This window comes from Suncus etruscus, chromosome 4 (genome assembly GCF_024139225.1).
Source record: "Suncus etruscus isolate mSunEtr1 chromosome 4, mSunEtr1.pri.cur, whole genome shotgun sequence".
NCBI lineage: Eukaryota > Metazoa > Chordata > Mammalia > Eulipotyphla > Soricidae > Suncus > Suncus etruscus.
The window spans coordinates 93,951,325-93,963,991 of record NC_064851.1 but is presented as its reverse complement, the minus strand read 5'-3'; the positions used below and the strand labels follow the sequence as shown (position 1 = coordinate 93,963,991).

The 12,667-nt window shown below is 32.7% G+C and overlaps 1 protein-coding gene across 1 annotated transcript in view; it reads left to right on the top strand.

The window, feature by feature from the left end:
- The window catches only part of TRDN (triadin), a 102,309-nt gene that overhangs the window by 28,136 nt on the left and 61,506 nt on the right, over window positions 1–12,667 (top strand). Inside the window, exon 5 of the mRNA XM_049772619.1 lies at window positions 8,787–8,846. Within this exon, the coding sequence (XP_049628576.1) occupies window positions 8,787–8,846 (60 nt within the window). The remainder of the gene's footprint in view (window positions 1–8,786; window positions 8,847–12,667) is intronic.

Sequence of the window (12,667 nt, the reverse complement as noted above, 5' to 3'; positions counted from 1 at the left end):
ATAGTACAGAGAGTCAGGTACTTTCCTTGCACACAGGTGACCATATTAGATTCCTGACTTTAGATATTATCCCTCTAGCACTTCCAGGACTGATCCATGAGCAAAGAGCAAGAAGCCATAAACAATGTCTGGAGTGACTCCTAGTCCACTGAAAGGAAGTAAATCTATAAAACAAACAAAAAACTTCTGGAAACTTCACACCAGAATTGATTTCCTTGACCTCTGTGACTTATAAGTGAATTCTGAACTATGACTAAAAAGATATATGATTTCATCTAAAATCTAGTGTTGAGACTTTTATTAATACAAAGACTCTAAGTTCTAAACTAGATGCAAAATGTATATATTTGTAAAAATTGCTTAAATTTTGTTATTTTTGTATCAGGACTACTTCAGATTTAAGTGAACTATTAAAGTTGGCATAGTGAAAGATGCAATATTGTGCTACACACTTGTGGTTGCAGGTGTGGTTTTCTCACCTCTGAATTCTTGTACTACTAGCCTACTAATCAGAGTATGTCACATAAGTCATCAAAAGAAAATCAGATATAATATTATATATATGAAGAATTTACAAAAATATTGTGTTTTGCTGTTATTTATCTGTGGTAAGGGATCTGAGGAAGCAAGAAGATATAAGGGGTATTCACATAAGAAGGATAGATTTCCTTTATCTTTGTTAAATGAGTCAGCTTCTCAAATATAACTTATACAAAAACATTACTAAATATCATAAAAAAAAAGTGTTTGGTTCTTTGACTTAAAACAGGGGTTTGTCCTGGAATAATAGTACAGAGGCCAGGGCATTTGCCTTGTTTATGGCTGTCCCAGTTTCAATTGCCAGCATCCTGTAGATTCCCCAGAGCATTGTCAGAAACAATTTCTGAGAATAGATCTAGAAGTAACTCCTGAATACTGTCCAATGTGCTCTTAATCGCCTGCCTCCGCACAAAGCATCTTGACTGAAAAATAGATATGACAGAAGTTTTCAAAACCTCTAAAAGCTTCATTGTTCTTTCAGTTTAGTGTTTGTTTTTTATTTGCTTTTTGCCTTCTATATTACTGAGGGGCACTCCCAGTAATGATTAGAGCTTACAATTGGTTCCATGCTTAAGGAATATTTCTGGCTGGACTCAGAGATCTGTATGTGATGACATACCTGGGGAACAAACCCAGGTTCACCATATGCAAGATAACACGTTATCTGCTTTAGTTTGTTTTGGCACATTGAACCTTCACTGTTCTTACTATACAATGAAAAGTGAGTGCCCCTAGAAGTTTCTTCTAAAAACACCCATGGATTGATTGACCGTTATTTAATTCTCTGGACCTAGATGAAACTTATTAGAAAAAATTGTGCTTGAATAAATTGATTAAAGTCTATCTGAGCTTTTATGGAGGAACTGATTAGACAATTATCATTATTAGCACAAAGTAGAAGTCTTCACCTGTGAAACAATGTTATTAAAAATAGGAGTTAGTATTAACATAATAAAATGTTATGGTAAATATCACAGGTCAATGAATTTTTACATAATGAGAAAGCCTTTCAATTTAATTTTCTATTCACAGACAAATGATTCTTAGCAGAAAAAGTTATTGTAATTAAAATACTAGGCACTATTAGCTTATAAGAAAAATAGTCTTTTAATCTCTAAATTGGTTAGCATTTGGGCCAGTGTTGAATAAAATTTTTCCTGAAACAATGTACACTCAGTGAAGAGTCTTCAATTGATTACTCAGATCTCTGATAACCAAAGATAGCAACATTAGTAATGATATCTGATCCTCAAATAAAGTATGCTGTTGCAATAAAACAAGCAAAGACATTTATTTTGTGAATGATGAGAAATATTTTTTGTGAAAAAATATTGCAGATATGTGTATGCTTTTTCAAAGTCAGCTGTGCTTGTCTATATTTGCCTCTGTAGAAAATCTTCAAGTGATCATCAGAAAAATCATTTGATGGTTTTAACTGCAAAAAAAATTGCCAATGTGTCTCATCATGTTTTACAAAGATGTAGAAATTTTAAAGCATGTCTTAATCTGTGACTCCCAGTTAGAAAGAATCTGAGTGTATTTTGCTTTTAGGATGGATGAACTGTATAATTGGGAAAACATTGGAACTTTATCCTTGATTTGGCTTTGGGTTGTAGAGTTTAGCTTGCATCTATTCCATTTTTCATGATGTAAAAAGTATTATAAAATTTTATTGGAATTTGGGGAGGATTATTGTCTTTATCAGTTCAACTAATTTTGTTGTAATTCATAATTTTTTTGCCTATTTCTCTACCTATTATTATTGTGATTGACCAATAGATTAGTGAATACAAAGACCAGCAGACACATATACCTCTAAACATTATTTTTTTCACTTTCCTTTAAATAAATATTATTATTCTAAGTGATAATTTTATGGTTTACTTATTTATTATATATATATATATATATATATATATATATATATATATATATATATATATATATATATATTTGGTTTCTGGGCCACATCCGGTGACTCTCAGGGGTTACTTCTTGCTCTGCACTCAGAAATCGCTCCTAACTTGAGGGACCAAATGGGACACAGGGATTGAATCAAGGTCCATCCTGGGTCAACCACACGCAAGACAAACGCCATTCCACTTTGGCCCCAGCTATAAATATATTTTATAAAATTTTAACTTAAATAAAATTTTTATATTCAAATTAATTAGCCCTATTAGAAGAAATTATTTTTTAAAACTATTACTTGACTGAAGAGTCACATAAATCATTATCATTTTATTTACTCAAAATGTGCCCGCTAAAGTGACTGAGATAAGCCAACTTCTCATAATTCTGTGTGTACATAGCAATTGTACTGCATCTAAATTAATTTAGTCACAAACTTTGACTTAATATAGACAAATATCTAGCGATTACTTTATGGAACAGTGTATAGTAACAGAGTATATGAGCTTTGGAAGGCAAAGAGCAATCTCCCAGGGAGAATAAAATTATTAAGGTTTCTTCTTCAATGGTTTTTGATTTACAAGTGAGTTTATTGAGGAAAGAAAGAGTTCAAAGGGCCTTTCTATAGGAACAGCAGTTAGCAGCCACGCTGAATAGCCTCAAGATCTAGTTCTGATTCCTTTCTGTAATGAACAGGTGAGATATTTTATTCAAGCAGTGGGTTGCAGTTGGCCTTTCCCTGGAAAGCTGAATCCCTCTACCTACAATTGGGCTTCCTCTCTTTTTACATGTTTTTATGTCTACTGTCATGGTGTCCCTTAAAGTAAGTTCAGGTTAGGGGAGTCCCTAGCCTGAGGTTACGAGGAACAAAACCATATGGGTAAGAGAGTAGGGTTATTGATTCTGCAAAATTCAGAAGAATTTGTGTATTTCTTATAGCAGTGCTGTAGGTTGGTATTTTTACTGGAAATAAGAAAGAGGTTTGAAGAATTGATTTGCCAAAGAAGTTTGTGTAGGGATCTTTCTGTCCCTGTCAGTTTTATTTTTATCTTTGTTTACAACAAGATAAAAGATACAAATTCTTAAGTGGAAAGTTATTTTGTTCTTTAGAGGACATTTTCCATAAAGAAAATTCACCTAGGGGCCGGAGAGATAGCATAGTGGTGTTTGTCTTGCAAGCAGCCGATCCAGGACCTAAGGTGGTTGGTTCAAATCCCGGCGTCACATGTGGTCCCCCTTGCCTGCCAGAAGCTATTTATGAGCAGATAGCCAGGAGTAACACCTGAGCATAGCCGGGTGTGGCCCAAAAACCAAAAAAAAAAAAATGCTCTCAAAATAAAATTTAAAAAAAATAAAGAAAAAAAGAAAATTCACCTAATCATTTTTACTGGTCCATATTTGAATATTAAATTAATAGCCACCAAAATTAGATGTGCTATCCTAAGCTATAATATTGTGACTTATAAGAAATATAGCTAACTTTAAATAAACTCTTTATTTAAGTATCATAGTTACAAAATTGTTCATACCTTAGTTTCAATCATACAATATATACCACTCTTAACTAGTGCACTTTCCCACCACCAATATTCCTGGTTCAATGTCCTATCTCTGGGTCAAGCATTTTTTTTCTCACTCTCTCTCACTCTCACTCTGATACAGTGTTTTACACAATCATTAAAGGGTTTCCTGCTTGTCAATTTATCTCTTTTCAGCACCCGGTTCTTGACCTCCTGTCCCTCATCATTATTGTCTCTGGAATTATTATCATACAGCCTTTAATTTTTCTTATATCCTATAAATGATGAGATTATTCTGTCTATCCATCTCCCTCTGATTCATTTTACTCAGCATAATAATCTCCATGTCCATACCATATATAAATAAAATTCATTTTCCGTAACAATCCATTATATTCCATTCCATTATATAGATGTGTCACAGTTTCTTTAGCTACTCATCTATTGTCAGGACCTGGGTTGTTTTCAGATTCTGGCTATTATAAGTAATGCTGTGATGAAAATAGGAGCACAGAGGGCATTTTTTATTATTTGTTTGTTCCTAGGGTATATTTATAAAAAGTGGTATGGCTGGATCATATGGAAACTCAATTTTCTAGCTTTATTTTTTTTAGGAATATCCATATGGTTTTACAGAAAGGATGAGTCTAGCATTTCCACGAGCAGTGAATAGAATCCCTGTTCTCCCCTCATCTATGCCAGCACAAATTGTACTTGTTTCTTTGTGATGTGTGTCAGTCTCTGTGGTATGAAATGATATCACATTGTTGTTTTGACTTGTATCTCCCTGATGATTAGTTATGATGGGCATTTTTATGTGCCTTTTATCTATATGTATTTCTTCTTTGAGGAAATGTCTGTTCATTTCTTCTCCTTATTTTTAGATTGGGTTAGATGATTTTTTTGTTATTCTGTCAGTATCTTAGATATTAACCCCTTATCAGTAAAATATTGGATGAATAGTTTTTTCCGATCCTTTGTGTAGCCTTTGTATCATGGTCACTGTTTCCTTTGAAGTGAGAAGCTTCTCATTTTAATATAATTCTATTTTTTTAATCTTTTCTTCCAATTGCTTAGACAGTGGTGTTTCATCTTTGAAGATGTTTTTAGTTTCAATGTCATGGACTGTTTGCCTATGTTTTCCCATATGTATCTATAAAATAAGGGGTTTCAGATCTGATGTCAAGACTTTAATCATTTTGATATAATCTTTGTTCATGATATTAAAAAGGGTTCTAAGTTCATTTTTTTTTTGCATGTAGTTGACCAGTTATCCCAACATTACTTCTTGAAAAGGTTTTCCTTGCTCTTCTTGTATTTCTTGCCTCATATCAAATATCAGTTGATTGTATAACTGGGGGGTCAGTCTCAGAATTCTCCTGTATAGTCCATTGATTTGAAGCTCTGTGTTATTCCAGTCTCATGCTGTTTTAACAACTACTGCTTTATAGTATAGTTTAAAGTTGAGGAAAGTTATGTTTCTCATCTTGTATTTCCTATGGGTTGTATAACCTATTTCAGGAGTGTTTTGTTCAATTCTTTGAAAAAGGTCACAGGTAACTTTATTGGATTGCATTAAATCTCTACAATATTTTGGGAAATATTGCCATGTAATGATGTTAATCCTCCCAATCCATGACCAGGGTATATTTCTCCATTTCTGTGTGTCCTCTTTTATTTTTTGAAGAAGTTTTATTTTAGTTTTTTTGGAAATATATTTTACCTCTTTAATTAGGTACTCAGGTTATTCATTTTCAAATGTAAAATTTTGAATAAAAAATTTTAAAAGTCTCTTCCCTTGCTTTTATTATTTTTATATAGAAAAGTTACAACATTTTCTGGGTTATTTTTGTAACTTGACAATACAAATTTATTGTTTCTAGAAGCATTTTTGGTATAGAGTCTTTAGGATTTTATAAATACTGTATCATATCATCTGCACACAATGAGAGCTTGACTTTTTCCTTTCCTCTTTGAATGTCCTTAATATTGTTTTTCCTTTTTTTGTTTGCTTTGGCAAGTATTTCCAGTCCTATATTGAATAGATATGGTGAGAGGGGTCAGCCTTGTCTTATGCCATATCTTAGGTAAAGGCTTTTAGTTATTCCCCATTGAGTATATTTGCATTGGGATTGTGGTAAATAGCCTTGACTACATTGAGAAAAGTTTATTCCATTCTTATCTTGTTGAGAGTTTATATCACAAAAGGGTACTGGACCTTGTCAAATGATATATCTTCATTTATTGATATGATCATATGATTTTTATTTTCTTTCATTAATATGGTGTATTATATTGATTGACTTGCATATATAAAACCATCCTGCATCCCTAGAATGAATTCAATTTGTCATGCTTTATTATTTTTATGATAAGCTATTAAATTTTATTTGCTATTATTTTGCTGAGAATCTTTTCATCTGTGTTTATCAAGGAAATTGTTTTATAGATCTCTTTATTTGTGACATCTCTATCTGCTTTTGGTATCAGGGTGATGTTAGTTTTCTAAAAACTATTTGCAGTATTTCCATTTCTTCAATTACCTGGGAGATTCTGGGAAGAATTGGCAGTTGTTCCTCTTTAAAAGTTTGAAAGAATTGACTAGTGAATCCACCTGGGTCTGGATTTTTGTTTGGGGGAAACCTTTTGATTGCATTTTCAATTTCCCCAATAGTGATAAATTAGTTCAGATAGTCCAAAAAATCTTTGTTCAACCTAGGGAAGTTATAGGAATACAGGAATTTATCAATTTCTTCCAGCTTCTCATGTTTTTCTCTTCAGTTTCTCAAAGTAGTCTCTGATTTCCCTTGCATTTCTGTAGGTCTGTAATGACCTCTCCTTTTTCATTTCTGATTAGATTTATTAAGTATCTCTATCTGTCTTTCTTTTTGAGTCTTTCTAGTGGTTTATCAATCTTGTTTATTTTTTCATTGAACCAACTCTTGCTTTGATTGATCTTTTGGATTATTTTTTGGGTTTCCAGTTCACTGATTTCTGCGCTGTTTTATTATTTCCTTCTGCCTTCCTATTTTTGATTCATTTCTTTGATCATTTTCCATTTTTTAAGCGGTATCATTAAGTTATTTATGTAGGTACTCTAAGTAACATATTTCATCCACAGTTCTTGACTCACAGAAATCTAAACTCAGAATCTTCTAAATTGTAAGAATAATAAAGGCTCTTGTGTTATGTTCATGAGGTGACTTTGGGAAAACACCAGAAGATGGGCAGCTTCTCCAGAGAACCAAATACCCCAGTCACAAATTGGAACTCTCAGTCTCAACCCCAGAAATCTTGATGGGCAGTTGGAAAGTTATTTGTATAGCTGTTGACCCATAGATTAATTTAGGTATCCCAGCTAATAAAGTTTTCATAAAATTCATCTTTTTGCCTGAATAGCAGGAAAGGATTGTGGAAACCCCATAATATACAGTCAGATAAGCCACAGAAAAGTAACAGCAGGCAGGAGCAATAGCGCAGCCGTAGGGTGTTTGTCTTGCATAGGGTTGATCTAGGATGGACCTTGATTTCATCACCCAGAGTCCCATATGGTCCCAGAGCCAGGAGTAACTAACCCCTGAGCATTACAGGGTGTGGCCCTCAAACAAAAACAAGCAAACAATAAAAACCAACATGCAACAAAAAAACAAAAACTAACAGCTTGTTCTTGTAATTTAAATGGAGATTGGTCTTGATGATTGAGTCTATAGCCTGAGGAGCTGTTTATATCATCAGTGTTAAAACTAAGTTGATTTTTCTGGCAGCCACTGATGTCAAATAATTGCCTTGTATTGTGGGGAAATCTTATAAACTCATATTAGAACTTGGGCTAGCAGCCCCTCAATATAATGGGGAAAATGAAAAAGCAAATATAATTCTGAATAGGTAAATGAATGAAACTTGTAACACTTTTCTAAAGCTATTTGGGACTTAACTGTCTTAATTTTAAACTTCTGGAAAAATTACAAAATGCAAATTCAATTTTTCAATTGTAGAATTTAAAATGTGTATAGTAATTATCATCATCTTAGACCATCTGTGGAATAAAATTGTAATAAATAAATAAGTAAACCTGATTAGCATTTTTTCTAAGAAAAAAACATGGTATTTAAGATTAAGTTACTTTTCAGAGGTAGTAATCATATTTGTAAACTTTAATCTCAAATATAGTCATATCCAAATAAACCCCTTCATTTTCTAAGCCTTAGAAATGTATATGTATACTAAATCTAACAGCAAGTTAAATATATTTGTTAAAACCTGGTGATTAGAAAAAATAAAAGACCTAACTTATTCTTTGAAATGTCATATTTATAGGCAGTAATTATTGGTTAAATTCCGTATCATATTCTGATTATAAACATAGCTTATAGTGTGTATTTCTGGATACATTTGCTACTGAATGACTGTTAGGGTTCATTTCATAAATCCTTAATTTAATATGTAAAGGCTAAATCTTTCAAAATTGAAATAGTATTTTTATTGAGAAATCTTAATCTATGTTGAAAGTAATTGAAATAAAACACAATTACAATTTGTGATAATTTCAGCACTGTAAATGGTGACAACACATCTCCATTTATGTTTTAATCCTTTGAAAATAGCTCTAATTTTTGAGTTATTCCAATTTTCTTCTTACTTCAATGAATAAGTAATTAAATTAGCAGATGTTAGATGGCTGTTACCTCTGACACCAATGACCTAGTTAGATCTGATAATTTAGACTTTTGATCAAAAGACAAGGTAGCAATGATAATTTATACTTAATATTTAAAAATTTAAAATATATCAAATTATAATTTTTATTCTTTGTAGATATACACAAGGAAAAGACTGAAAAGCAAGAGAAACGGGAAAAGAAAATACAGACTAAAGGTAAATATATAAGTTGTGCCTATTAATGTTTAGAATATGTTACTTTTATATTTATATGTAAGAAAGGAAAATGCTAAGATTTAGTGCTCTACAACATTGTGATAATGTTATGACACCTACTTCTTTGTAAACTTTAATCTTAAATATGTAAACACCTAATGATTCAAATCAGAGTAACTTCAAAAAAAATTTTTTTTTTGGTATTTGGGCCATACCCATTGACGCTCAGGGGATGGAACCATGGTCCATCCTAGGATAGTGCACACAAGGAAAATGCCTTACTGCTTGCGCCACCACTCCAGCCCCGATTTCAAAAATTTTAATCATTTTATAACTGACATTCACTTGTGAAAATAACTCCACATATATACACATACATGTTTTTGCTTACTAGTGAACTTTAAAAATTATTTTAATGAACTGCTGTAGTATGCCTGAGTTGATTGGTTTTTACCTTAATTTTTTAATGCTATGCATTATATTTAAAATCTTTGCAATGCAATCATTATATTGTCTTAGTAATGAATAGCACGGTCTCACTACTTTATTGCCCCTGCTTTTATTGATGAGCAGATATTGATATGGTAGTAACAAATAATGCTTCCTATTGATATGAATTCAGTTACAGAAAATTTGCTTTAGAGACATATGAGTGATGGTCAGCATTGTCTTATTCACCTTTGAAACATTGATATTTTGGGGGTGAAGCATTTATTCATAGTACATAAAGAAAATTATAGGAAACAAACTCATTCAAAAGGATATATTTCTAGGTAAACCAGGTTTCTGGAGACAGTTGAGTCACATAAATTTTATTGATTCAAATGAAGATAAAAATTTGAGAATGGAGAGTTTATTGAGTAAGAAGCTTGTCTTGTTTGTGATTGACTCTGGTTAAATCGCCAACATGCCACATGTTCCAGCTTAATATCAACAGGAATAGTTTTGAGTACACAATCAAGAGTTATCTCTTAGCACCCCTGGATGCAGCACCCAAACCAAAGTAACAAAATAAAAATAAAATAAAATCCCAAAATCAATATGTTCGTATGAGTAGAAATTAAAACAGAATGTTATTAACACTGACTGATTCAAAGGACCTATTGTAATCACCAAGGTTGCAAATAGTGAGTTTACAAGTAATAGATATTTTAAATTAATCTTAAATTATTCAACATATTAATTTAAATTACAATGCCTTTAAATTTGTGGGGGCCAGAGAGGGTTTTTTGTTTTTGGTTTTGGGTCACACCCAGCAGCGCGCAGGGGTTCCTTCTGGCTCTGTGCTCAGAAATTGCCCTGGCAGGCACCGGAACAATATGGGATGCTGGGATTCAAACCACCGTCCTTCTAGATGTAGATGCTCTACATCCATGCCCCAGGGCCAGAGAGAAGATTTTAAACTGGGTAATTCACTTGCCTTCTACACAGCCAACATAGGTTTCACATACATACAGTTTCACATACGGAGCCCCAAGTACTGCTAGGAATAATCCTTGAGTTCAGCACCAGGGATAATTTCTAAGCACAGTACAGTGTACTTTAATTATCACTTTTGCTTAAAATTTTAAAGATAAATTATAAAGAAATATATGCTTTATTTTGTGAAAGATTCAAGTCAATTTGCAATGTTTAGAGTTTAATTTTTAGTTTTATCTAGTGCTTTATACAAGATTCTTACTCATTAAAACCTATTTATTCTTATAATAGGGTATTAATGTTTTCATATTCTTTTCATTCCTTTCTTTCTTTTTTTGTCCTTAATTCCTTAGACAGGGAAGTTAGACATAGTTCTAAAATAGGCGTGATGAAACTGGATATGTGCCTGTACCTGCTAAAGGTTAAACTGCAATAAATGAGTTGATATGATTGTAATTTCTGCTGTTTTATCTTGTAGATAGTACTATTAATTTAATAGCATTGCTATTAAATATAAATGCAGGTAGAACTCGTTGCATTTTCAGCCTGATTCTATTAAAATCTTGCTGTTAAAAACTCTGAGAAGTGGGCTATAGACTGAGTTTTTTTTTTGTTTTGTTTTGTTTTGGTTTTTCAGGCCACACCCGTTTGATGCTCAGGAGTTGCTCCTGGCTAAGTGCTCAGAAATTGCCCCTGGCTTGGGGGGACCATATGGGACACTGGGGGATCAAACTGTGGTCCTTTCTTGGCTAGCCTTTGCAAGGCAGACACCTTACCTCTAGCGCCACCTTGCTGGCCCCAGACTGAGTATTTTTTAAACTTTTTTTTTTTTAATTTTGGGTCACACCCGGCAGCGCTCAGGGGTTCCTCCTGGTTCTTATGCTCAGAACTCACTTCTGGCAGGCTTGGGGGACCATATGGGATGCTGCGATTCAAACCACCATCCTTCTGCATGAGAGGCAAATGCCTTACCTCCATGCTATAATTAAAATAAATTAAAAAGAAAATAATAATAAAAAATAAAATACATTTATCAATGGCTGTCAAACAGATTAGTAACTGAACATATTTGCTGGGCAGTACAAAAACATTTTGGAGAAATGAGTATTTCTCAAAAATGGGAAAAGGGAGCATCTGAAGTTAAACAGAAATGGATCAGAGTAATTTTTTAACATATTTTTGTGTGAAATAAAAACATATTTTTGTTTTCTTTACCAGATATAATGATGTTTTTTTTCCCAAGTAGCTTAGTGAAAATAATTGTCTTAAATTATTTATAAATGTAGGTAAATATATTTTCACATGCCTCGTTCAATGGAAGCTATGGTTAAAAATGTTTTATGATTATAAATTTGAAATGTAGTGAAATAATTTACAACTCTTTTAAGAAAAGAGGGGCATAAATGATAGTGCAGTGGTAGGGCATTTGCCTTGCATGTGGCTGACCCAGGACAGAGCTGAGTTCAATCCTCTGTGTCCTACATAGTTCCCCATGCCAGGAGCAGATTTCTGAGCTCATAGACAGGAGTAACACCTGAGCGTCACTGGTGTGACCCAAAAACAAACAAACAAACAAACAAAAATAGACAAAATATAGACAAATAAGAAAGTATTCTAAATCTAAATAGATTGAATGCTAAAACTTAATATTATAATGGAAGTTAGTTTTATCCTATTTTTTACTTTTACTCTATGGTAATTCACAAGACATAATGCAATTGGTATTTTTGTTTTGTTAATAATTTTTATTATGACCTAGGTGGATTACAAATCTTTCACAGTAATATTATAGGTACATAGTGACATAGAACCCAGGGAATTACCACCACCAGCATTGATCTCCATTCATCCCTGTTCCCAGCATGCATCCCATATCCCCGTCCTTTGCTCTCCGGGATGCTAGTTTAAGTGGTACCCTCTGTGTCTAGTTTGTTGTAGAATGGGTATCGATTCTGTTGTCCTTGGCTATGGATTTGATGTTTAAGACTGATCTTTATTTTTTCTACTCAATATTCATACAACTGTTTGGTCTTAGTACCATCCATTTTCCTCCTCAATTTATGAGGCAGAACAAGATGATTCAAGTTATGTGATTCTGTTTGAAGGGAAGAAAAAGAAAACAAAAAATAAACAAACAAGAAAAACCAAGAAAGGCAAAAACAAACAAAAAATCTGGGAGGGGTCCATCTAGTGGTTTATAAATATTAAGAGAAGAGAGGGGATAAGGAAGTAAAATATCACAAAATGACAATAGAAATATAAATTAAGAAAAAATAGAAAAAAAGAACAGAAAAAAAAAAACAAGAAAAAAATCTGCAATACAGATAATAACCAAGCAATAATCATGAGCCTGAAATAAAACAAGAAAAAAGAAAAAGAAAAATAATTGTGCTTCCTTTTTT